The sequence below is a fragment of the Dendropsophus ebraccatus genome, chromosome 2 (genome assembly GCF_027789765.1).
Source record: "Dendropsophus ebraccatus isolate aDenEbr1 chromosome 2, aDenEbr1.pat, whole genome shotgun sequence".
In the NCBI taxonomy this organism is placed as follows: Eukaryota; Metazoa; Chordata; class Amphibia; order Anura; family Hylidae; genus Dendropsophus; species Dendropsophus ebraccatus.
In genome coordinates, this window is record NC_091455.1 from 200,188,500 (window position 1) to 200,216,234 (window position 27,735).

A 27,735-nucleotide genomic window follows, 5' to 3' on the forward strand; every position below is an offset into this window, starting at 1 on the left:
CTTCCAGCATTCCTTATTTGACAAAAGAAAACAGCAGAAGGACATTTGCAGCCTAGGGTCATGTTCACATATTGTATATATTCATAGCATAGAGATACTTACCAGCTGCAGGATGTCTTCGTCTTTTGGCATCACGCTTAGTTCTAAGGTGGAATCACTGCAAGAGACGACAGTAATCTGTATGAGTGCCATCTCTATGGACGGGGGATTGTACATTACTCGCTCATATTACTGAATATTTAGCAGGTGCCTATTCTGCCCAAAGACAACATTCTCCAGATTCTGCGGACTTAACCAATCACCAAGGTTGAAAAAGACAACTTTTTTTCCTTTTCTTCAGAAACATTCTTGGTATCTAATAGTAAACAAGACACTAAGGACGGAGCTGCCATGTATATAGAGCCGCAGATAGTGACAAGGAAAGAGAATGCGGGGAAACCTGGTGCCCGAATCATTACAGAGTGGTGAGTGTCTATAGGCTACCACAGACAGATATACATAACACACTATCTAATATATATATATCTCATTAAAATAGACATTAGACTTGGGGAAGCTGTCAGTGTTCATAGCGCCGCGGTTCCCGTGTACAGTGCCGTTCTATTCCCAGCCACCACTTGGAGCTGAAGCACTGGAGGCGGAAGAAATGGAGCCGCGTCAGGGGGCACTGTACACGGGAACCACGGCACCAGCTTTCCCGGCGCCATTCTATCCATGTGAAAAACTTCAAAGCGAATGTACTGCTGGTACATTCGCTTTAATTTAGGAATTTATAGGGAATACATATATTTCCTGATACTTTGAGATGTGTCAGGAGACTATTCACAGGGATATGTATTGTATATGACCTATAGCAGACAGTAAAGTTACATACCTGTTCTGTATTAAAGCAATGACTTGAGAATAAGTCTTCCCAATAACACTCTCCCCATTCACCTTGATGATTCTGTCCCCTGGGATTATAAAAGGACACAATTAAAGCTCGGCCGATGCCACCCGCACACACACACACACACAGCTCGGCCGATGCCACCCGCACACACACACACACACAGCTCGGCCGATGCCACCCGCACACACACACACAGCTCGGCCGATGCCACCCGCACACACACACACAGCTCGGCCGATGCCACCCGCACACACACACACAGCTCGGCCGATGCCACCCGCACACACACACACAGCTCGGCCGATGCCACCCACACACACACACACACACACACACACACACAGCTCGGCCGATGCCACCCGCACACACACACACAGCTCGGCCGATGCCACCCGCACACACACACACAGCTCGGCCGATGCCACCCACACACACACACACAGCTCGGCCGATGCCACCCGCACACACACACACAGCTCGGCCGATGCCACCCGCACACACACACACAGCTCGGCCGATGCCACCCGCACACACACACACAGCTCGGCCGATGCCACCCGCACACACACACACAGCTCGGCCGATGCCACCCGCACACACACACACACAGCTCGGCCGATGCCACCCGCACACACACACACAGCTCGGCCGATGCCACCCGCACACACACACACAGCTCGGCCGATGCCACCCGCACACACACACACAGCTCGGCCGATGCCACCCGCACACACACACACACAGCTCGGCCGATGCCACCCGCACACACACACACAGCTCGGCCGATGCCACCCACACACACACCTCTGCCGATGCCACACACACACACACACACCTCTGCCGATGCCACACACACACACACACCTCTGCCGATGCCACACACACACACACACACCTCTGCCGATGCCACACACACACACAGCTCTGCCGATGCCACCCACACACAGCTCTGCCGATGCCACCCACACACACACACAGCTCTGCCAATCACACCAAAACACACGCACAGCTCTGCTGATCACACCACAACAACACACAGCTCTGCCAATCACACTAACACACACAGCTCTGCCAATCACACTAACACACACAGCTCTGCCAATCACACTAACACACACAGCTCTGCCAATCACACTAACACACACAGCTTTGCCGATCACCCCAACACACACAGCTCTGAGCAGCGATAGAGCGGATGAGTAAACCTGCAGCAGCAGACTCATGTGAATTTCCCATTAACATAAAGTAATAATCACCTGTACACAATCCGGCCTCATATGCTGGACCACCTTCCTTAACTTGCTTCACAAATATGGTGTCCATGGGCTCCAACTTGTTTCGTGGTCTTCCTGCGAAAGAAAAATACATCTATTGTAAAAGATTCATGGAACATCTGCTCAGCCTAATGCTGGGGACACTCAATATCTGTAAGCAAAAGAGATAAAGGCTACAAACCCCATGTAGACCATTACTTAGGACCCCAAAACCTGGGGCCATTACTGCAGGGGATGGGAGTCATAGAAAGTCAATGAACAAATAAAGGAATGTGTGATATAGAATGCTTCCTTTTTCTTTAAACAAATACCAAAATACTGACATTCTTATATTCTAATTTGACAAATTCAGATTTTTTTTTAATTATATCAACTTTCTGTATAGCATTATAAGCCAGCCATCTTGCTTTATCTGCTGTTTCCAGCATTTGGAGATCTGCTTCACAGCAGTCATATGAACACGTTATACATCATTGACTTCTATGTTCTGTGGGCATGCTCTGTGACCTGTGCAGGTTAATGTGTGCAAGGAGGAGGAGTGGGTAACATATGTGCAGTGTTTTGTTTATTGCAAGGTGACTGCTAAGAAATGATCTCTACAGACCAGGAAGTGTTAGCCTATAGTACAGCCCAGTATAAAATCTGCAAAATTGTAAAAAAAAAAAAAAAAAAAATTAAATAGACTATAAAAATTAAAAACAAAATCACCAAAAATTAAAAACATATAAAGGTGAACTCCAGCAAATTAAACCTGCTGATAGGATGAGTGTATGTCCGTTCCCGTGCTTTTTATTCTGAAATTCTATGCCTAGCAAGCCATTAGAACCCCCCCCCCCAACCACAGAGGTGGCAGCAGGGGGTCATACTGGAAAAAATACACCACTTCCTGCAGGACATGCAGCAGCTGATAAGTACTGGAAGGCTTTAGAATTTCAAACTGAAGTAAATTACACATCTATATAACTTTCTGGTTTGAAAGAAAAAAAAGTTTTGCTGGAGTACCCCTTTAAAAATGTAGCCATCATCATTTTTTATTTTTTTTTAAATATCAAACTATCCTGTACTGTGTTTCCTGGGGTCAGCGCAGAGTCCTGGCAGGAATACAACAAATACTTTAAAAGTACTGTGAAATAATTTCAGGTTAACTACTGTATCAGGAGTCAATTGATCCATGAGTAAGGGTTACGTCTGGAATAAAAGGTCCAGTCTTCCTGGCCGGCTCCCATGCTCTCATCTGGATGGCACGTTTACTGTAATTTTAATCGCTGCATTGCCTCGTATGCCTCAATAGGCAAACGCTGGTTACTCTGGATCAGATTTCAATGGATTCCGCAGTCATTTAGTGTGATACAATGTCTGAGGGACATGGGGTTAAAGGAGGTTATGGAATACTTAGAGGAGTATGGGGGCCGTAGTAAGAGTCCAGGGATGTCTGCTTTGAAGGTGCACCTGTCTTCTTACTGATCACTAATAGACATCGTTATTCATACCAATAAGTAGAGAAGCCCACCTCCCCATAATCTGTACCCATTTCCCTTTCATCTATAGGGGCTTTCACTTTCATGGGTTACAGAATTAGCTGAACATAGACCGGCAGGTTCTCTCTCATCCCATAGGGTAGAAGCAGCCATCCCTGAATGTATAGTCAGAACTTCTATCCCTTATATAGAGTCTTTGAAAAGGGGGAAGACGGACAAAGATGTCATGAGATCCCCCATACACCCCCCCCCCCCATGTCAGTTTTTTCTTCTTCTTCTTCTTAAAGGGGAATAATCACCATTCCTTAAAGCATCTGCCATTTATGTGAATTCCTTAAAGGGGTACTCGAGGAGGGAAAAAAAAAAAAAAATCAAGCGTCAGTAAGTGCCAGAGATTTGTAATTTACTTCTATTTAAAAATCTCCAGACTTCCAGTACTTATCATGTGCTGCAGTGTGTATTATTTCCAGTCTGAAAGGCAGGAGAGGATTTCTATGAGGATTTGCTGTTGCTCTGGGCAGTTCCTGACATGGACAGAGGTGGTAGCAGAGAGCACTGCGTGTGGACTGAAAAGAATACACCACTTCAGGCAGGACATACAGCAGCTGATAAGTACTAGAAGATTGGAGATTTTTTAAAAAGTAAACTACTAATTGTTGGCAATTTCTGCCACCAGTTGATTTGAAAGAATCCCCCCCCCCCCACTGGAGTACCCCTTTTAACTGCGTCTGAACAAACAGGTGTTACCTGGTAGGGGTGTGTATCTAGTTTGTACTGACAGCGTGGGGACACACCCCTTTGACAATGATAAAGCTCAGCTGTTCTCTATTACTACTCCTGGTAGTACGCCAGTGTGTTCCTATACTGTCCGGGTTTTATAGGGTACTGTCGCACTTTATGGGGGGGGAGGGGGGCGTCTTTCCACTAATTCTGCCCAATCAGTGCTGACTGTATAGGGACATACCCAATTAACAAAAGAAATAGTGACACCTAGTTGTCAGTTTATTCATAAACATAGAGCTAAGAGGTTCCAGAATTATCTTGTACAATTATAAGTGAAATCCAGGATTAGAGAGAGGGGAAAGGAAAAAACAAACAACTTCACTCTTGTGGCCCGTTCACACTACAGAATCGGCGCTGAAATTCCACGTAGAACCCCCATAGGGACTCGGCGCCTAATCCTGCTTGTTATCTGTTTGAATGGAAGGGCTCGCACGCCTCCACTCTCGTCAATTCTTTGAGTGGAGTCACGTGAGGCCTCCCATTCAAACAGATAGCATTCAGGATTCCGAAATGTGAACGGGCCCTTTACTCCTGAAAGGAGCTGAGTTGTAATACCAAAAACAACCTGAAGACAAGGGTGGAGCTATTCTTGAAAGTAGCTGTTTGTTTTTTAGTTTTTGTTTTTGTATTTTGTTTAATTTCCATTCAAATCAATGACACCGATGTGTGCTGTACAGCCGATTTATAGGATATAGGACTATGTACTGTCTGCGTCTTACTACCTAAACCCGAGGTGAAATGTTCCCTTGCTGGATTTTACAATGTGACATTACAACCTGACTCTGAAATTTCACAATTATCTAAAAGGCACCAAGTCCCCGGCCACACAGAATTCCTGGGATGCCGGACTATTCTTACCCGCAGCATTACTGACATAGGTAACATGACGGACCCTCAGCGTCCCCAGCACCGCCAATGTCACTGACTTGTAAATAATATCTCATTACAGCACCGGCCGCAAATACATTTACAAGTGATCTCCAGATGAAGGAAAGCGGCTGTCAGCAAATACAATGCGGCCGCCGGCTCACAGGTAATGTACCGCACTGTGGTGCTCATCTTATCCACATGGGGGAGAATGGTTCCTGCACAGAGGCTGCACAGGCATACACTCCCTCCTAACATATAGCAGGTGTGGGGAGACACCACAGCTTCCAATGCCCACCAGGTGTCACACAAGGCTCCTACTCATCTAGACCTGATCCTATCTATATCTTGAATTTGTTTGCAGGATAAAGCTAGGCTCCACAGCAATGGCCATAAGTCAGATAACTGCATTGTTCTGCAACCTTAAAGTGTCGCTGTCTTTTGTTTTGTTTTTTTTGTTTTTTTTTTTAGTCCAGGCAAGTTTAAGAAACTTTGTAATTGGGTTTATTATTATTAGGCAAATATGCCATTATCTGCATTCAAAAGCCTTTCCCCAGGTCCCCCCTCTCTTCCATTCACTGCTCATTATCAGGAAATCTAGACTCTGAAAACTGTTTTTTCATGATAAAAATGCATTTTTCGGCTAATAAATCCAATTACAAAGTTTCTTAAAATCACCTGTACTATTGATTTTTGGAAAAAAAATTAAATGACAGTGACACTTTTCTGTAGAGAACCCATTAAAGTCAATGTGTATAAAAAATAATAATAAATAAATAAAATATGTTTTCAGCAGATGTTTCTATTCATATATATGACTGGCATATAGTGTATTAGTAATGAGAGAAAGCTACATAATGAACAAGTGTAGAAATCTGGATTCTATGTATATGCTTCTCTAAATATCCACTAGATGGCGCTTCATTCCCAACAATGATTCACAGTGAAAAACCAAGGCAGAGAAATACTGTTCAGGTCCCTATACAGATGTACTCTGCCAAAGACACATACCAAACACCTATCCTATACTAACAAGGAATCAGCATGAAAATAAGGGTTATCCTCTAAAAAAAGAGAGAAGAAAAAGATTATAAGGGAAGAAAAAAAATTATAAGTATCCGGATAATGCCAGGTTATAGTCACAGGGGCAACTTAATTTGCACATTTTGCCATCTGTGGTAATACTGAGCATTTTTACAGGTCAGGTGACCTGGTACTGGGTACTGGGCCTATCAATCATATTCGACTGGCCATAAAGCAATAAGATTTTGCAGCTAACCAGCAAAGAGAGAGATCTGTATAGGTCAAGAGAAGCTCAAGCCCCATGACACACAGATCAGGAGGAGGTATGATCTTCATCTATGGTGAAAGGTCTCAGCCTGACAATCCCCGTTGTGTCATCCTAATATCAGAGGAGAAAATGGCGATCATCAGTATATAGAAAGCATTGCCGTCCTTCAGCCCCCTATATAGGTTAATTCGGGGTTCTCCTCCAAATGCTCGGAGTGCAGACAAGTGCATGCAGTGATATTTGATCCGGTAAAACAAAAGATCAAAATGGAATCCAAAACCCCTTTATTAGTCAATGGGGTCCATACAAAGAGAGGTCGGAGAAGAGCAGATTTATGCCTTGCTGCTTTCATATAATGGAGGTGCATCATGTGCAGGGTGACAGACCCCAAACCCTAATGCCACTTACAAACTTACAGGGTCAGAGCCCAAAGCCTGGTGCCACCTAAAAACTTACAGGGTCAGTGTCCAGAGCCTGGTGCCACCTAAAAACTTACAGGGTCAGTGTCCAGAGCCTGGTGCCACCTATAAACGCACTTCACTTTCTGGTTTGCTGCTTTCATATAATGAAGGTGTATCATGTGCGGGGTGATAGATCCCAAACCCTAGTGCCACCTACAGACTTACAGGGTCAGAGCCTAGTGCCACTTACAGACTTACAGGGTCAGAGCCTAGTGCCACCTACAAACCTACAGGGTCAGCATCTAGTGCCACCTACAGACTTACAGGGTCAGAGCCTAGTGCCACCTACAGACTTACAGGGTCAGCTCCTAGTGCCACCTACAGACTTACAGGGTCAGAGCCTAGTGCCACCTACAGACTTACAGGGTCAGAGCCTAGTGCCACCTACAGACTTACAGGGTCAGAGCCTAGTGCCACCTACAAACTTACAGGGTCAGAGCCTAGTGCCACCTACAAACCTACAGGGTCAGCACCTAGTGCCACCTACAGACTTACAGGGTCAGAGCCTAGTGCCACCTACAGACTTACAGGGTCAGAGCCTAGTGCCACCTACAGACTTACAGGGTCAGAGCCCAGAGCCTAGTGCCCCCTACAAACTTACAGGGTCAGCTCCTAGTGCCCCCTACAAACTTACAGGGTAAGGGCCTAGTGCCACCTACAAACGTACAGGGTTAGAGCCTAGTGCCACCTACAAACCTACAGTGTCCGAGCCTAGTGCCACCTACAGACTTACAGGGTCAGCACCTAGTGTCACCTACAGACTTACAGGGTCAGAGCCTAGTGCCACCTACAAATTTACAGGGTTAGCACCTGGTGCCACCTACAGACTTACCGGGTCAGTATCCAGAGCCTAGTGCCACCTACAGACTTACAGGGTCAGAGCCCAGAGCCTAGTGCCACCTACAGACTTACAGGGTCAGCTCCTAGTGCCCCCTACAAACTTACAGGGTAAGGGCCTAGTGCCACCTACAAACGTACAGGGTCAGCACCTAGTGCCACCTACAAACCTACAGGGTCAGCACCTAGTGTCACCTACAGACTTACAGGGTCAGAGCCTAGTGCCACCTACAGACTTACAGGGTCAGCTCCTAGTGCCACCTACAAACCTACAGGGTCAGAGCCTAGTGCCACCTACAGACTTACAGGGTCAGCTCCTAGTGCCACCTACAAACCTACAGGGTCAGCACCTAGTGTCACCTACAGACTTACAGGGTCAGAGCCTAGTGCCACCTACAAATTTACAGGGTTAGCACCTGGTGCCACCTACAGACTTACCGGGTCAGTATCCAGAGTCTAGTGTCACCTACAGACTTAAAGGGCCAGAGACCAGAGCCAAGTGCACCTACTTGGCTTACCATTAGCTACCTATAGGTGGCATGAGAGACAGTTTTTCGCTTCTAGAGTGACACTGCATAGGGAACCTGTATGGCGGCCATGCTGCGCTCTGTCTTCTACCCTCAGCTCTGAAGCACCTGCTCCACAATGAGATGCATCCCCTACAATAGACATTTGTAACATAAAAGAAGCAGCGCTGAGCCCACTCAACAGGAATGCGGATCTCGTCTATTGTTACATCCTGACAAGATGGTAATTGTTGAAAAACAAACATGACGTCGCCAAGGCCCCGACGCACTTTAAGGAATTCACATAAATGGCAGATGCTTTCAGACCTTTAAGTGGGATTTCCCTTCTATAAACATCACCTCCCTAAGAGGACAGGAAAGGACAAAAGATGGCCACTGTAAGAGGCTTCCCGAGCCAAAAACCTCTTCACCAAAGATCCTACACAAACAGCTGTCAGCGTCCTCACATCAGTCACGCCAGTCCCCCTCCAAATAAGTCACAGTCACCTACAAGGAGTCAAGTAGGAGGTTAGTGTATTAGAATCCAGAGATCTTTCCATCCTGTTTAGTCTTGCAGTTTTTAGGGTTTTTTTACAGATCTACTTAAAGGGGGTAAAAAATTAAATCAACTTCAAATTACTTCTTTTTGAAAGTCTCAAGTCTTCCAGTACTTATCAGCTGCTGTATGTCCTGCAGGAAGTGGTGTATTCTTTCCTGTCTGACACAGTGCTCTCTGCTGCCACCTCTGTCCATGTCAGGAACTGTCTAGAGCAGGAGAGGTTTTCTATGGAGATTTGCTACTGCTCTGTACAGTTCCTTAAATGGACAGAGGTGGCAGCAGAGAGCACTGTGTCATAAATAGAAGTAATTTAAGGTGTAATTTACAGGTGGGCATTATAGGGAGGGCATATGGGGTAATTGTCCGGGAGTCAACTAGAGATGAGCGAACTGTTTGTACTTTTGGTCCGAAAGCAGCTCGCTCTTTCGTCATGCCTGTGATCCCGGCCACATAGTTGCGCTCCCGGGAATATGCGGCCAGGATATTCCAGGGAATCAATGTTGAAATCCCTGGAATATCCTGGCCACATATCCGCGGGATCGCAACTATGTGGCCGGGATCACAGGCATGACGATAGAGCGCCGTTGCCGCCGGACTTCACTCATCTTTACTAACACCCATACACCTTCAATAGTTACTGGACAAACTGACCGCTATCTCACCTAATCTCCCCATATACATGAACGGGGGCTTGTACAGCTAATAGAGAATATTCTTCCAGTCTGGACTATCAGCTAAAGGCAAGAAGCCCCCTCCCTAGAGATGTAAGTGTTCATATAGGAGTAAATCACATATATAGACCATGAACTCACCTCCACGGTTGCCATTCTCTTCATCCTGTAAGATATAAGATTGGAAAGGAATCAGCATTGATCAAAAATGTACATATTCCACTGTATTCAATGTAATAAGCGATATGCTCCGCCCCATGGACTCTACAGTAAGGGCCCTATTCCACTGGACGATTATCGTTTGCATATCATTAACGATTAACGATCGCAAACGACCACTATTGCGAAAGACCTGAAAACGTTCACTCATTTCCATTGAACGATAATCGTTACTTATGATCGTAATTGCGATCGTTTTTTCTTCGCTATTTATTCGCTATTGCATTCGTATCTATTGCGAACGACCGAACGATGTCTTATTCAACGCGAACGATTTGCGAACGAGCAACGATAAAAATAGGTCCAGGTCTTATAAAGCGATCAACGATTTCTCGTTCGGTCGTTAATCGTTAACTGCATTTCAACCGAACGATTATCGTTTAGATTCGAACGATTTAACGATAATCTGAACGATAATCGTCCAGTGGAATAGGGCCCTTAGTGTATAACAGCAGCCCAGTGCCATCCCAGCCATTTCAGTCTACAGTAAGACATTAGTGAATCTGAATCTAATTTCGATTACTTTAGACTGAAAACTATTATATTTCTTTATTGCAAGTGTTCTGATTCCCTGGATAAGTCTGAGTCATACCAGACTTTTCTGATTAATCAGAACACCTGGAAAGCTGGACAACTTTGATTAGATTTGCTCATCGCAGAAGCCAAACTAGAGTCTGTAGACCGCAATTGTGGGGTTAAAGGGGTTCTTCGACAAATTTTTACTTCTTTCAAATCAACGGGCGTCAGAAAGCGGCAGAAATTTGTAATTTAATCTTTAAATCTACAGTCTTCCAGTACTTATCAGCTGCCGTATGTACTGCAGGAAGTGGTGTATTCTCTCCAGTCTGATGCAGTGCTTTCTGCTGCCACCTCTGTCCATGTCAGGAACTGTCCAGAGCAGTATCAAATCCCCATAGAAAACCTCTCCTGCTCTCCAGAATGGAAAGAATACAGCACTTCTTGCAGGACACAGAGCAGCTGATAAGTACTGGAAGACTTGATTTTTTTTAATAGAAGTAGAATACAAATCTCTGGCCCCGGTTGATTTTAAAGAAATTTTGTTTTGGAGAACTATCCCTTTAAGGGTACAAACACACACACCGTATCGCAGCGTATTTTCTGCTGCAATACGCAGCAGATTTGATGTACAGTAAATAACTGGACACGGCATCAAATCTGCACCATCAAATCTGCTGCGCATCAGTTGTGTGTTTGCACCCTAATAGGAATCAGCTGCAATACCAGATACAACCTGTGGAAAGGTATGGCGCTGCTTCAGGGTAAAAAAAAAAAAAAAAAAAAAACTGATTCTTGGCGTCCCATATACTTTCATTGTAGTGAAGTTTTTTGTTTTTTTTTAAGGAGGCCTACATACAAGTGAAATTTACATAGAAAAACTTCCCAAATCTTTAGGATGACTGACACGCAGGATCTACGTCTGGCAGATGTGTTTTTACTGTAAGTCTCATGTCATCAGGGAAATAAACATAAGGAGCTTTTCAGAGCTCTATAGCAATGACACGAAAAAATAAAAAGCTGACAAAAAGGCAAAAAGTAAAAAAATAAGGAAAGAAAAATTTCTTTGGCAGAATGGTCAAGCAGCAAACAGGAAGGGATTATCACTTGTAAGACGGGTGTATAAACAGAGCGGAGTGGGATCCGCTACATGTCAGAATGGAAGCTGACACTACTGTACGGACATGGATCTCCGATAAATCTCTATCGGCAGTACAATACGAGGCTTTCCTGCCGCAGGATGTAGTCCTGGAGCATAGGCTGCTGCTTCACAGAGAAGAAAACAAGCCGGGGAAGTGCTACAGTCAAGAGTTCAGGACGCTTTTGGCAGCCAGAACCAAGGAGGCATCCTCCGGTGTCACGCAAAAGTACACAAGCGTCCCGCTGGTTATCACATGTATCTACACAAAGGAATCTAGAGGACTTACAATGACTTAAAGGGGTATTCTGAATTATACAGAACACACACTGCAGCCTGCTAGGCCTGAATATACTCTCCTTGTCGGGGTCAGCGACATTGCCTCACTTTACCAACCCTGATGACATGCTCTCCCTGCTCTGCTGATGCCGTCCCTAACACATGGAATCAGAGCCGGGAGAGCGTATCTTCAGGGTATGTAAACAAAGAAAATAGAAGGGATAATAGAAGTAAAGAACATTCTAGTAATGGGGGAGATTTATCAAAGGCTGTAAAATTTAGACTGGTGCAAACTGCCCACAGCAACCAATCACAGCTCAGCTTTAGGCAGTGCTGAAAGGAAAGAGCAGCTGTGATTGGTTGCTGTGGGCAGTTTGCACCAGTCTAAATTTTACACCCTTTGATAAATCTCCCCCAATGTGTTTTTTTTTTTGTTTGGACAATTTGGAATACCATGGCATGTCCACTAAAATCCTGCCAAATAGAGAATAGAATGTACCACACGGTGAGAGAGGGAGTACCCATAGGTCTGTCTTGCAATTTGCAAGGGGTGCTGAAGCCCACGCCCACGCTGAAGCCCAAAATCAATAGGACTCAGAAAGTTATACAGATTTGTAATTTACTTCAATTCAAAAATCTCCAATCTTCCAATACTCATCAGCTGCTGTATGTCCTGCAAGAAGTAGTGTATTCTTTCTAGCCCGACACAGTGCTCTCTGCTGCTACCTCTGTCCATGTCAGGAGCAGCAAATCCCCATAGAAAGTCTCACCTGCTCTGGACAGTTCCTGACATGGACAGAGGTGGCAGCAGAGAGCACTGTGCCAGACTGGAAATAATACACCGCTTCTTGCAGGACATACAGCAGCTGACAAGTACTGGAAGACTTGAGATTTTTAAAATTTACAAATTTGTATAACCTTTTGACACCAGTGGATTTGAAAGAAAATAAACTCACATTCAGCAGAGCTGAACGTGTCCAAAAGCAACGAGCCCTGCAAAGTTTGATCATCAATAAAACCACATTACCTGTGCTGCAACCCTATTAAAACTACAAACTTAACTCTGCTACATGGGAGATGAAGCAAAAGCAAGAATAGCACAGAACCGAAAAAGTAGCCTAGTACCCTGTACTGCTGCTTGTAGGGAGACCACAAAGCAAACATGAGTCAGTCTGACTCCTGACACTTATCATCCAGGCACAAGCGGTGTAAACACATAGGGACGAGCAAAACCAAGAACTTCACTTCCTTCTCACTATGGAGCCGAGATGGAACCAACTCACTGTATTTGTTGCCTACATATTTTCACCCTTTAGTGACTTTACATTGTTTGGCATGTAAGCTAATGTCCTTCCAGCAGAGAGCAGAAGAGAACCGTATAAGTGATGACGGGACGGATCATATTATACCACTGGGAAGAAATAAAGGGTTAATCGCTGACACTTGTGTGGCTGACTTTGGGTCACTTGGGATACAAGTCCTGCTCCCTGCAGCTGCTCAGGGGGCGGGTGAGAGCCCACGGGGACGTTAGGTGGCAGCAATCGGATGGTTTATAAATGAAGTGAATGCACAGAAAGCAGAGAGACCAGGAGTATTTGTAATGCTGAAAAAAATGGACAGGGTGGGGTCTCAATATGGTTGCCTCATGGGTGCTTTGACAGCTGTCATGTAAAGGTGGTGCAGAACTAAAACCCCCAGCAAGTCCTTATAGATGCAAGAGAGTATTTTTGCAGCAGCATGAGACCAGGCGTGTGTGTTTGCAGGGAGATGGCCATTGTATATATGGATACCTTAAATGGTACTGGTCAGGAGTTTTATGCTGCTCATACCATGCTTAAAGGGGACCCCCATTGAATTCATTTTCTTTGGGGCCACTGTACATTGCCAATAGAGATGAGCGAATCTCAAGCATGCTCCTGTTTGCCCAAAACAGAGCGTGTGACATGCGATTAATGGTGGCTGCGATTAAAGTTGGATGCAGCCCTAAGGCTGCCTGGAAAGTAGGCCATAGACTGTATCCATGTTTTCCAGAATTCCCTAGGGCTGCATCCAACTTTTGCAGACACTGGTAATCAAACGTCACACGCTCAGGTTTGGACAAACTCGAGCGTGCTTGAGATTTGCTCATGTCTATTGGCAATGTACAGTGAACCCATAGAAAATGAATGGGTGCTGGAGCACTGAACTCAGAAGCCCCATAGAGGCTGATGGCTATGCACCGTTCATTCCAGGGACAATTTTGCACCCATTCTTGTGATCGGTGGAGGTCCCACTTGTCAGACCCCCACTGATCAACTTGCTATTCTTCATTCACAGGACAGGAGATATCATGGAAAGGAAATACCTCTCTAAAACTAAGGGTGGTATTACACGGGCCGATTATCGTTTGGAAAATCGTTAAATCGTTCAGATTTGATGGATAATCGTTTATTGTAATAGCAGACAACTATTAAATAGATATAATAGATGTTTAATAGAATATGGACCTATTTTTATCGATCGTTCGCATGTAATAAGAGGTCATTCGGTCGTTCTCAGTGGCGAAGACAGGACGAAAGCAATAACGATCATAAGTAACGATCATCGTTCCGTGTAATTGGTTGAACGATTTTAGGTCGTTTGAGTTTATCGTAAAAAAAAAAAAAAAATCGCTTCGTGTAATAGTACCCTTAGGGTACTATTACATAGGCCGATGAAGGTGTGATCAATATTGTAAATGAGCGCGGGTCTGCTAGATCGACCCTCGTGTACTGGGCCTATTACATGGCCCAATAATCTTTAAACAAGGGCTGCCAGTGATTGGCTAAACGGCCTGTCAGCTCAGACAAGCCGCTCCAAAGCTGCAGCGTGAGGTGCCGGAGCGTATACAGAGCGCAGGAGAACACCGGGAACGTGCACAGGTGAAGTATTAACTGTTTGGGCAATCGTCGGCTGATGATTTTAGGTCTGGGCCTCAAGAAACGATGAGCCGATGATCCGATGATCATTTTATTGGCTGATCTTTGTCTCTATTATACAGAGCGATAAGCAAAATCGGGCCGATTTGGCTGATTATTGCTTCGTGTAATAGGGCCCTAGGCGGGGATTAAAAGTCATGTGGGTGGTCCCCAGCAACTCCTCCCTACTCCACTAGACTTGACTCCTAATACACAAATAAGAAGAGACCTGTCATTCCAGCCCATAGGGGAATGGAGAAGCTGGCTAAGACTCCTCAGAGCACTTTTCACACAGTTCCTGATGTTTTTTTGATGAGCTCTGATGGGTCGTAGACTGTTGTAATAAAGCCTGTCCTTGTTTCATGCTGTTTGTGGCTCGTGCAGCATGAAACTCATGACAGGTTCCTTATCAAGGTCTTAAAAAAAAAAAAAAAAGTGTGTCCACTTACCCCTACCTATACAGAAACAGCATTAATCTCATCCATGGGTAAGGTGTATGGTCTTGGTCCCATTCTGAGGTGCAATACCAATCACAGCCAATAAAGAAGAGAGTGGCGCTGTTTTGGGAGAATGTGTGAACCTGTTTCGCTGTGTGATTGACTGAAGGACTCTCAGCAATGCCGGAGCTACTACCCGAGAAGAGCGACATTCCAGAATCCGACCAAATGTTCCAGGACACAGAACAAATCAAAATTACTTATTAACCGATCCAATCGCACCCCCGGATCAGACCAAGGAAGTCGGCGAGCAATAAAACAAATAAAAAAAAGTGAAGGAGACTGGGTCACAGCTGGCAGATTAGCGCACTCACCTTTATTGAAGTACTGACTGCAGACTCAGGCGGGTAAACAATGAAGTGCCTTAATGTAAAACCGAAGCCCTCCGAGGCCCTCCTCAACATGACCGTCTTCGGACCGGGCCAGGAGAAGACTTCCTCCTCCGTCGGCGATACCATCTCGCTGTGTTCTCGTCCATCTTTGTTTTTCGACACCTAAAAAAAGGAAGCGAAAGTGTTATTGAAAACCAATAAAAACCTGCAATAAATAAAAGGACAATATCTATCCTGCAAATCTGACAACCGCGAACCGAATATAAAAGAGGGGGGAAAAAAATTTTAAAAAAACACAATACGACTGAATAATAAATTTTCCTTTCCTGTTACGGTTGTAGTTACAAAAGCCAAGAGCGCACTGAACCTTTGCAGCAGACATCCCCTTTGTTCCATCACAGGGTAAGTAGAGTCATTCCTCACATCAGCCATATACATAGTACTACATTCAGACGGCAGCTGCTACTCCGGCTCAGTTCTGACCTTTTGCCCTGCGTCCCTCCCCCTTGAAAACAAGCCCACATTCTGCAAATTCTGTCACCGGAGATAACAATCTGTATGTAGAACAAGTCATTAGCTGGTCTCGGCTAACCATAGAAAGTACAGACCCCAATGCAACCAAACACACTAGGGGGGATGTCTCCAGGGGTATGCAGGGTGCTAACTTTAATATAGAAGACATCAGAGATTATTGGTATACTAATTAGATCTCCTCCAGAAGGAAAACTCCCTACCGCCACCTATTGGATGTAGATATAGGTAAACATCCGCGAGCCTTAAGACATGACCAGGGATGCCCATCAGTAGATGCATTTAATGTACCTATTGAAAAAGGAAAGGATGTGCGGAATTACATTGAGGATATCCAGCTGAAGGTAAGCAATGTTCCATGGGAAAGAAATATGCAAATTAGCTCTTCCCCAGATGACTCTGGAAATCCTACAGATGGCACTATAGAGAGATTCTTTTCTATCTTGTGCAGCATTGCAATGCTCCATGGGGGAAAAAGGTATGCAAATGAGCTATCGGGCAGAAGAAAACTGTCTCTAGTGCCACACCTGTTCACAGGTTATGCGTGGTATTGCACCTCCTTTATGTTAATAGGGCTGAGCTGCGATACCAGACATAACACACTGACAATAATAATCCTGCACCCTTATAAAAGATTTCATCATCTTGACCCTCTTCCACCCATGAGATCAGTGATGTCCGAAGAGTTTGCAGTCGCTCATCTACTGTACATTCATCAGAATGCCAAGACGCACAATTACAGGGGGGAGGGCATGGGACCCTTCATCTCTCAACACTCGATAATGAAATCTGATGTCATTTGTTACATTGTGTTTCCACCCTGACACATTATTGAACCTCAGCAATGGAAGGTCAATTTCTGCTGCCTCCAGATGGGATTACAAGACAAGAGCACACGTCGTCATAGAGGCTCCTATTGTTCTCTCCGGCCAAGAGCCTCAGACAAAGTGGAAATTAAAACTCTTCTTCCTATCCTGCGATCAGTCCATAGACCACTCGCCGTCCGTCCCCCATGCCGGCGCTCCCCGCAGCAGGCACCGCGATGCATCTCCATCAGATCTGGACTACGGAAAATGTCAACATCACAGCAAATGTCAGTGACTGATCACATTGTTATTCCCAGCAGATTTCCTCTCCGGGATAAATGTTTACTTGCAGTTTTAGAACGACATTGTGGAAAGCAGATGACTTGTACAGAACTATAGGTATCGGTCAGATATGACTGATGCAAAGGGTCAGGGGAAAATGGAGTCTTTGGCAGTTTTACCAAAATTGAAAGGAGAAAAAAAAAAAAACTGAAAAATGATGCAGCTGCTTATACAGAAGGCATTATAGTCTGTCTCTTCCCTTCTCCACCATTCCCCAATGATGGACCAAGCCTCTTGCTCCTGCCAGTGCCCCATGGGGCACCAAGTCTCTCCCCCTCCTCTGCCAGTGCCTCATGGTGCACCAAGCCTCTGCTCACTCCTCTCCTCTGCCAGTTCCCCATGGTGCACCAAGCCTCTGCTCACTCCTCTCCTCTGCCAGTTCCCCATGGTGCACCAAGCCACTCCCCCACCCCCTCTGCCAGCGCCCCAAGCCTCTTCCCCCTCCGCCAGTTCCCCTATGGTGCACCAAGGCTCTTCCCCCCTCCACCAATGCCCCATAGTGCACTAAGTCTCTTCCCCCTCCACCAGTTCCCCTATGGTGCACCAAGGCTCTTTCCCCTCCACCAAGGCCCCATAATGCACCAAGTCTCTTCCCCCTCCGTCAGTGCCCCATGGTGCACCAAGCCTGTTCCCCCTAAATCAAATACCTAGCTAATAATACTCCCCTACCGGTGGATTTACAGTTGTTGCAAAACCCCAACTACCACCATGCTAGAAACTGTTGATTCCCCAACAGATGAACATCACTACTCTATTACTATATTATATCACAGCAAGCGTTGCCTTGCATTGCTGGGGTCTTGGGTTTGACCGAAAACGTTTGGCCGAGTTTCTTACGTTTTCATTGGTTTCCTTTGGACAAGGGTCTCAGCATTGTCAGGTTTGCATCTCTATAGATATACGCCATGGAATGGATGTCAGATTCCACAAAGATTAGTGACTCATTGGTGATCGCATAGCTAAAAGCTGCAGGAGGGCGCTGGTCTTTATACAATACAGACCCTGTCCATTCTTCCCTCGCTCCTCGAATGTTATCTTACGCGTCCAACTGTGCCGTCTTATCAAGTAAAAGTACAATTCCAGCTGCATGGTATCAGTGTGTGCGAAACCTGATAGGCGACCATAGTGATGAGAGTGTCTGCAGTGTACGAGGAATGTAGATAGCCCTGCATGCAGTCATTGTATAGAAAGGCCCCATTGATCAATACCCAACAATATAGTACTAGCCAAATCTATGATCTTCCAACTGTTGCAAAACCACAACTCCCATCATGCCGGCATGATGAGACGTGTATAGACCCCCAGCGCTCGTCGCCACACGTGTATAGACCCACAATTCTACTGTTCACATGTACCAAAAGATATACTATGTGTGATGTTCTTCACATTTCAGCGCCAAAATCTGTATGAAACGCGACTCATGTTAACTTACTCCTAAAGCTATGTCCACAGCGAATGGAAGCCATGGTTTAAAAAGACACCAGCGTACAGTGTCGTACAGTGACTGCATTTTGCCCGCAAGCCAAGACTGTGGGACTAATAAGCCAGGACCATCATGGCGAGAATATGGATGCTATAAATATGGCCGCCTGAACTACACCTCATGGCTACGTTCACACATAGTATATCTTTTGGTACATGTGAACAGTAAAATTGTGGGTGTATACACGTGTGGCGACGAGCGCTGGGGGTCTATACACGTGTGGCGACGAGTTCCGGGGGTCTGTACACCTGTGACAACGAGTAGTGGGAGTCTATTGGTCAGTGGCTTTGTGTGAGGGGGTATACAGACTATATTCATCATGGCTGCCTGCAAAAATCCTACAAGATGACAGAAATTCTACTTGCTTCACAACGTGGATGATATTTTTACCCAAAAAGGACATATAAAAAACGCATCGCTATAGCAACAGCACTACACGTCGCTGATTTTTTATTTTCTCCCAAAAGGGACATATAAAACGCATTGCCATAGCAACAGCTATACAGGGGATAGGTATGGCAGCATTATTATGTACGGAGCGGATTATTGGGGGGTGATGGCGGTCTCTCCGGGCTGCAGGTGACAACGCTCTTCTTTCTGGTCGGATCTATTGGCAGCGGCGCGGCCTGTGAATAAAGCACAAACAGCAGCTCCCTGATGGGCTGATCACATTGCATTGTGTCTCCATGGCGACAAGGGCCCGAGCCAGGGTTTGTTTGCGGGTGGTGGGAGGAGGCGCGCATCTCCCTGCCAGCTCTGTGGGAAGAAACACTTGCAAGTCTCTGGTGAGCAGGCCTCCATGGCTGAGCACCACCTGAGACGGCCGGGGGATCACTTACAAAGCCCTGACACCGAGGCTGAAATGGAGACGAGAGGGCAGGAGCTGCGAACAATCAGCCGGGAGCAGACGTGCAGCACAACAACACATACATATACACATATGTCCAGGATTGTGCAGCTCTGTTCCACTGAAGTGAATGGAAACAAATTGTAATGCTACACACAACCTGAGACCAGGGGTGGCGCTCCATCTCACAATCCATCATGCAGCCTGATCGATGCATTTTCTCACTCGTCAGCAGAGTGCTGGCTCTTATAGCAACGGCCATGCCTACCGGCCAATCATCGGCCCACATTGAAGGGCCTTTAGGTTACATTCACACTTGCTGCAAACTTTTATTTTATTTTTTTTTTTTAACAACTCATCTGCTACACATCTCCGTTCCTCTTTATGGCTCGGTTCAGGCTGTGTTTAGGCGGATTCCAATGCCTGTACCTGCTCGTAACGGCGCGCATCTCCGCTCAACGGTTTGGCGATCAATATAAAAAAAGGTATATTGTGGCTCTCCCAAACAACCAACAGATGTCGTAGGTAAAGGGCCTATTACACAGGTCGTTTAGAGGAGCAAGCGAGCGCTCTCAGCGCTCGTTTGCTCCTCGTGCCCCGCTCGCTGGCGCCGCTTTTCAACGCGGCTGCAGCGAGCGGATGAGTGTGGGAGGGGCGGCGGGGAGCTGCTGGGGGTGGGGCTGCCCGGGGGATCGCTAGATCGTCCGGGCAGCCCATAGGATATAGCAGCATCTGCTGCCGACGCTCCTATTCAATGGAGCGACGGCAGCAGATCGCTGCTATATCAGTCGCTTGTTTTTCAACATGTTGAAAAACAAGTGACTGCAACGATCAGCCGACATGAACGATGTCGGCTGATCGTTGCACTCTATTCCACGGGACGATTATCGTTCGTAGCGGCCGATAGTCGTTCCGTGGAATAGGGCCTTTAGATAGGGATCTGAAAATCACAGCAAACCCCTTTGTTTCTGGAGATATAAGCCATAGAGAACACAAGAGCATTCAGATTTGCAGCTCATTCCTGTGTATGGGGAGGATGGGCAGTGGGCAGGATATAGGTAACATATCTTACTGTAGCATAGGATTTCCTCTACATATTTTTGCTCTTTTTGACTCCATTTCATTACGCTTTTCCAAGCATAACATACACCTATTTTTTTTTTTTTTTTATAAATGTGAACTACGCTGTGCATTCCCATTGAAAAAAAAAAAAGGAGAAAAGCATCACACACATTTTTGGTGCATATGTGCTAAAGACACCATAGGAATAACACCTAGAAGTCCATCGAGCCGCTCTGTTATGTACACCTCGTGAGCTAGATAACTGTCCCCTGTGCGGTTTCAAGCCCTCTAAAATTACAAGACCTCTGCTTGCCTTGCGTGAATAACACATCTGTGTGCACTTACACTACACTTACTTTCATAGCAAATGATAAAGGTCAGAAATTTCTAAAAATAAAAAAAAATAAAAAAATTATATTATATATACACAAACATACATACATATATATATATATATATATATATATGTATATATATATATATATAATCATCATCAAGATATTCACTGACAGCAAGCAGAGCTCTTAAAGGGTGTAGAAGTGAAACAAAGTATGTTAAAAAGTCGCAGAACTGAAATAGTGAAACACCTTCCTGCAACAAGAGACAATGCACTGAGGTCCGTATCTAGATTATACCCCCTATCATTTATCGCCTTCCTATAAAGGAACATTTATGTCGCTGATCTTCTCGTTTCTCTTAAGCCCCAGTCAGTTAAGAGAGATGAATTACCATGATTAAACCCGGGCTGCAGCTGCACCGTCCTGAGGAATCCCCCGGGAGGGGAAGAATTATGCAGGGACTAGATGGGGCACATCCAGCTCAGATGATATTACAGCTCACGCTATGGGACTCCCAATCAATAGAGACCTCAGTGCTGCACGGCTCTGCTGGAGTACACTGACAGCACCGACCGCACATTACGTCATTTCTGGCATCCAAAACCAAGGCTCTCTAGGGTATGTGAATAGTTCTCACCTATAGATTATGAATTTAATACATAGTCACATTGACAGTGTTTCCCATTAGGCAGATGGATAACTGGAACCATCTCGCCAATCCGTCCTCCTTCCAATAAAATAAGTGGGATCACCACACCTAGACCAGTTCATTTCAGGTTGTCTAAATTATAGAGCAGGAGTAGGGAACCTTGGCTCTCCAGCTGTTGCAAAACTACAACTTCCATCATGCTGGACAGCCAAAGCTCAGGCATGATGGGAGTTGCAGTTTTGTAACAGCTGGAGAGCCAAGGTTCCATACCCATGTTAAAAGAGGCTGCTGAATGCACCTACACCCATATGGATCGAACATTAAACTCTTGTGAATGTTGTGTAGGTTCTGTACAGCGGCACAAGGAGCTCCCTGCGGTTCTGCCCTACAGAGCCACAAGGACTCAATATTCCCCCATATTATGTTCCATTAGGTATAGTATATGCATGCAGTTATTTTTCAGATTTTCTGGCATTACACTGGTCATGTACTATACTATGTAAATGAGTGCCAAGCTATAAGATTGGCACACATTTAGTGCACACTCCAGGCCATGTAAGGCTATGTTCACACCTTCAGGTTTTTAATTGCAATTGTTGAATACAATGTTAGGAACAAATCAGATATTGTAGACATGTATGAAATGGAAAGACTGAGGGCCCTATTAGACAATGCGATTTCTAACAATTAGCAATTAACGATTGCTAACGAGATTGCTTATCGTTAACCATATTATGCTGCATTTACACGTAACTGTTATCGTGCGAATTTGCACGAGAATGATCGAATTCGAACGCTAATCATACGTGTAAAAGCAGCGAATGATCGAACGACGAGCGAGAAGTCGTTCATTTTGGTCTTTGAACATGTTCTTAAATCGTCATTCGCAAAAAATTCGCAGATCGTTACGTGTAAACAGTCGTTCACCGATTTAACCTATTTGCGACATAGGCTTAAGCGATCGCAAAACTATTTTTCCGTACGATATATGGTTCTGTCTAAACGCTGATGGTTATATATAAAAAAAAATAAAAAAAAATTGTTACTTCGAAATCGTTAATCGTACGATCGGGCGAATTATCGCTCCGTGTAAACGCAGCAAAAGACAATGCGATTTCTAACAATTAGCAATTAACGATTGCAAACGAGATTGCTTATCGTTAACCATATTACACAGACCGATAGTCGTTAGTTACAACTATCGTTTACTAGATCTCATCCCATAAAAAAAAAAAAGGAACAATTTGGAATTACAGCAAGTGATTAGCGATAATTTTAGAGTCAGATCCAAATCAATGATCGACACACGAACGATTTTACGATCGTTGCCTGGGACGGGTATCGATCAAATTTGAATGATATAAAGATTTTCTGCATGATAATCGTCCTGTGTAATAGGACCCTGAGACTTCTCCTCTTTTAAAGTCCATTGCTGGCTGTGTATTCAGTAACTGCAATTAAAACCTGAATGTGTGAACACAGCCTTGGAGTTTACTTTCCCTGCAGTGCCGACATAGGGCAAACAAAGCATTACACAAGGTCCATTTACATAAGGGAGACATCTGTTTAATGCAGAACAGGACAGGTCCTCCAGAGAAGAAGACAATCTTGAGAGATGAGGATCCTGAACAGAAGCCCTAATAAGGTATATAAAGATGGATTTCCTAAACTAGTTAAAGGGGTTATCCAGCGCTACAAAAACATGGCCACTTTTCCCCCTACTGTTGTCTCCAGTTCAGGTGCGGTTTGCAATTAGGCTCCATTTACTTCAATGGAACGGAGTTTCAAAACCCCAACCAATCTGGAGACAACAGTAGGGGGAAAGTGGCCATAGTTTTGTAGCGCTGGATAACCCCTTAAAAGGGGTTATCCAGCGCTACAAAAACATGGCCACTTTCTTTCAGAGACAACAAGACTCGTCTCCAGTTCAGGTGCAGTTTGCAATTAAGCTCCATTCACTTGAATGGAACGGAGCAGCAAAAACCTGCGCAAGCTGGAGACAAGAGTGGGGCTGTCTCTGGAAGAAAGTGGCCATGTTTTTGTAGCGCTAGATAACCCCTTTAAGCTCCATTTACTTCAATGGAACGGAGTTTCAAACCCCACCCAATCTGGAGACAACAGTAGGGGGAAAGTGGCCATGTTTTTGTAGCGCTGGATAACCCCTTTAAGCTGCTGCTAGATACCTGGAGAACTATCAAGCCCTGAAAACCAATATGCCCGATCCTTCTTGTGTGTCGAGTGTCGATTCTTCCCTGACAATAGGATATCAATCTTGCTAAGATCTGAAGGATTTGGCCGACTTTGCTCCTATAGATCAGAAACAGACGCAATCTTGTCTCACCTGCACTGTTATCCTACTTTCAGTACACTATGTATACATGGCCACAATCCGAATACTGGATTTTAAAGTGATCACGTGCCTGCAGACGGGCTAGAAAATAAATCTGGAGAAAGTGATCATGTGATTAAAGACCCGGCTAAATAATTGTAGGAGTAAAGTGAAGGCACGCATAGCAGCCAACACAGGATTAACCCAGAGATCAGCTGTACGGCCTTCAGATGCTTCTCACACCAGCAGGAAAAACATGGCCGTACGCACGTCCTTCCAAACACAGACGGGTGCGGAGCTATTTATACCATAATAAATAAGAGTAATTATAAAGGGTCTTGGTAAACCGTGCACATATCCTTATAGACATTTGCCCATCCAGGTGCCAGAAGACTGAGCCCAAAGAACCAGAAATAGAAAGAACAAAATTACCCGACACTAATATTAGGACGGGCTGATCCGTATATTCCCGTATATCACAACCAAAGAGCAGCATAAATGGAATATTTACAGGGACATATGGAGCGGCTGAGGATGGACGGAATTATATTACATTCCAGGTTAAAGACGCCGGCTGGCGGATCAATGCAAGGATGGAAGCCCCCACCCTGGATCTGGTGACAACTGCACAGAGCGGTGGTCACCTCCCTCCCTCATATCTATTGCATTCATGTGTTGTGGGACTATAAAATGAGACACATCCTATCTTTTTGTTCATTCCTGAGGCTGGCACAGACACAGGTAATAGTGCCGACACACGCACAGGTTCACACTTGCACGCTGAAACTATGCAGGTTGGCAGCATTACCCATAGTTCCAGGGCATCCGAAGGAGAAAAGAGCAAATAGTAACAGGACTTGGAGAGTAAACAATGTAATGGGAGTCATCTGGATACAGGTCAGGTCCTGACTGCTGACTGTCTCCCCTTCACATGGACATCATGGATACTTGTCTAAGCTTCTATAATAGAGAGGTGCAGTTAGTTCTTCTGACCTCATGTGACTGTATAGCGCTAGACACAAAGACGATGAGCAGACACTGAACCAGGATTAGTCCTGGAACATTTCCGTCCCCAAACAGGCGCATGCTGGGTTGGGTTAGGCCCCTTCAGTGGGAGTAAAGCTGGTCGGACATTTTGGCCAAATTTTTGTTGCGTTTTACTATTTCTCCCCATGTACATGCACACTCTGTTCAGATGAGCGTGCATATGTTCTTGCGTGCTAAGCCGGAAAAAAGCCGCTGCCAGACTACTCTGAAATCCAACATGCCAACCATTCTATCCCATGATCTGTGAGGAGGAAGGCCGCCATACACATTAGATGGCCAGCCAATCCTGATGAAATCCCTGACTAAGGGTCCTATTACACGGAGCATTTTTAACAATTAACGACTAACGATAAACTAAAGCAAACGAGATTGTTCATCATTAACCTGGAATCGTTCACCATATTACACAGATCAAGTGTCGTTATGCTGCGTTTACTCAGAGCGATAATTCGCCCGATCGACTAACGATTTTGAAGTAACGATTTTTTTTTTTATAACGATCAGCGTTAACACGAAACTCGCACTTAGGTTAAATTGGTGAACGACTGTTTACACAGAACGATATGCAATTTTTGCGAACGACCAACGACGATTTAGGAACATGTTCAAAGATCAAAATGAACGTTTCTCGCTGGTCGTTTAAACGTACGCTGTGTTTACACGTACGATTATTGTTCAAATTCGATCGTTATCGTGCAAATTCGCATGTTAATCGTTCCGTGTAAACGCAGCATTAGATAAGATCGTTACTACAATAGTTATTGTGATTGTTACTATGATCGTTTACTCCTTCTGATCCCAGCAAAACAATGAGCAATGTGCAATTACACTGAACTATTAGTAAAAAAAAAAAAAAAATGCGGAACTTGAGCGAAGGAATGTGGAATTACAGCGAACGATTAACAATAATTTTAGGTTCAGATCTAAATTAATGATCGACATAAGAACTATTTTTTGATCGTAGCCTGCAATTACACAGAACGATTATCGAACGATAATGATTTTTTACACTATAATCCTCCCGTGTAATAGGACCCTTAGGCTGACTTAACTTAAAGCTATGTCGGACATCTCCAGCAGCCGCCTATTTCACATAAAACTGACCATATCCTTGTACCTCCTTAGGCCACAATACGGTCACTTGGCCAAAAATCGTTAATTGCTACATCATAGTTAAAGTACTTTTACAGGATTAAAAAAATATGTCAACTTTCTGCTTGAAACAGCACCTCCCCTGTCCTCAAGTATGTGTCTGGTATTGCAGCCCAGTTGCATTGAAGTCAAAGGAGTTGTAATACTACACACAGAGAGAACAGGCATGGCGCTGTTTTTGAAAATGAAGAGGAGGATCGGTCAAGTTGGATAAAGGGGTTATTCAGCGCTACAAAAACATGGCCACTTTCTTCTAAAAACTGTGTCCAGTTTGGGTGCAGGTTCTGTAACTCTGTTCCATTGAAGTGAATAGAGCTTATAGGGGTTATCCAGTGCTACAAAAACATGGCCACTTTTCCCCCTCGTCTCCAGATTGGGTGGTGTTTCAAACTCAGTTCCATTGAAGTAAATGGAGCTTAATTGCAAACGACACCTAAACTGGAGACGAGAGGGGGAAAAGTAGCCATGATTTTGTAGCGCAGAATAACCCCTTTAATTCAAGATACACCTGAGGTTCCCATTAAGGCCCCATGCACGCTCAGCCAGATCCAGTGTGCAGGTATACGGGGAGTCAGGGGGGAAATCGCTGTGGGTCCAGCTATTAAAGGTGTACAGGGGACTCTTCAATAATTGCTATGTTCATTGGGGTAATTCAATGCAATGTGCACAGCCTCTCCAAGCGAAGGCAATGGAGGCCCCCAGATGAGGCCAGACAATCCAGCTACCAGGGATGTTTACAAACTTTAGTGGCTGTAAAATACCATTCCCAGCAGGACACAGAGCAGCGCTCCGCCTGACCAGTCATGTGTCTGGCCAACGTGCCGCACTTCATGCCATCATCTGCGGGAGCCTTTGATATGTGGCCGCGTTATTACTACAAGGTGCATTCCATTTTATTGCTTCAAAAGTTACAGTCAGGATCACAGAAGTCAGCAGAATTTCCAGCAGATCAACCCGACCCCGCTGCTGCTGCCATGTACATCTCCAGACTGAGGAGAACAGAGAGATTGTGCAATGTGTATATCTCTGATCCAGATGGTCCGGCATACAGGGGCGGATTAACTTTACCATGGGCCGGGCTGGTCACCAAGCTTGCCCCCCCCCCCTCAACCCACTGTAACTATGGCAGCACTCCGTAATGCAGCCTGTAAAGGACCTGTGGTAACATCATTGTCACATAAGGTACTTCAGTATATTCTCTAATGTTACTGCTTTGTCTCCTGGCTGCAGTTGTGCCCTGATTTGTGCAAAATTGTGGTAAAAAACAGCAATTTCATTGCAAAACATGGCTGAACATAAGTCTGTTTGGGGGTCATGGACCCCTCAGGAGCTCAGGGCCCCCGGCTACCGCCCAAAACGGACCTATTATAATCCGCTATTGTCCGCATCGCTGCGGTCCCCGGCCGCTTCCTGGTGTCTCACGTGGGCCCGAGACGTGACGTCTCAGGTCCGCTCAGCCAGTCAGTGATGGAGGCGGGATCCGTTTCAAGTCCGCTCAGATCCCGCCTCACTGACTGGCTGAGCGGACCTGAGACGTATCGTCTCGGGCCCGCGTCAGACACCAGGAAGCAGCCAGGAACCGAGGCACCGCGATGCGGGACCCGCCGCTGGAA

General features: G+C 45.2%; 1 protein-coding gene across 2 annotated transcripts in view; it reads right to left on the reverse strand.

Moving 5' to 3' along the window:
- Positions 1–27,735, reverse strand: part of ARHGAP21 (Rho GTPase activating protein 21) — a 117,977-nt gene that overhangs the window by 51,419 nt on the left and 38,823 nt on the right. For both annotated transcript variants that reach the window (XM_069959083.1, XM_069959085.1), the window contains exons 2-6: positions 15,519–15,698; positions 9,761–9,785; positions 2,149–2,241; positions 875–953; positions 103–157 (exon numbers count right to left, since the gene is read on the reverse strand). In XM_069959083.1, coding sequence (XP_069815184.1) covers positions 103–157; positions 875–953; positions 2,149–2,241; positions 9,761–9,785; positions 15,519–15,698 — 432 coding nt within the window. The remainder of the gene's footprint in view (positions 1–102; positions 158–874; positions 954–2,148; positions 2,242–9,760; positions 9,786–15,518; positions 15,699–27,735) is intronic.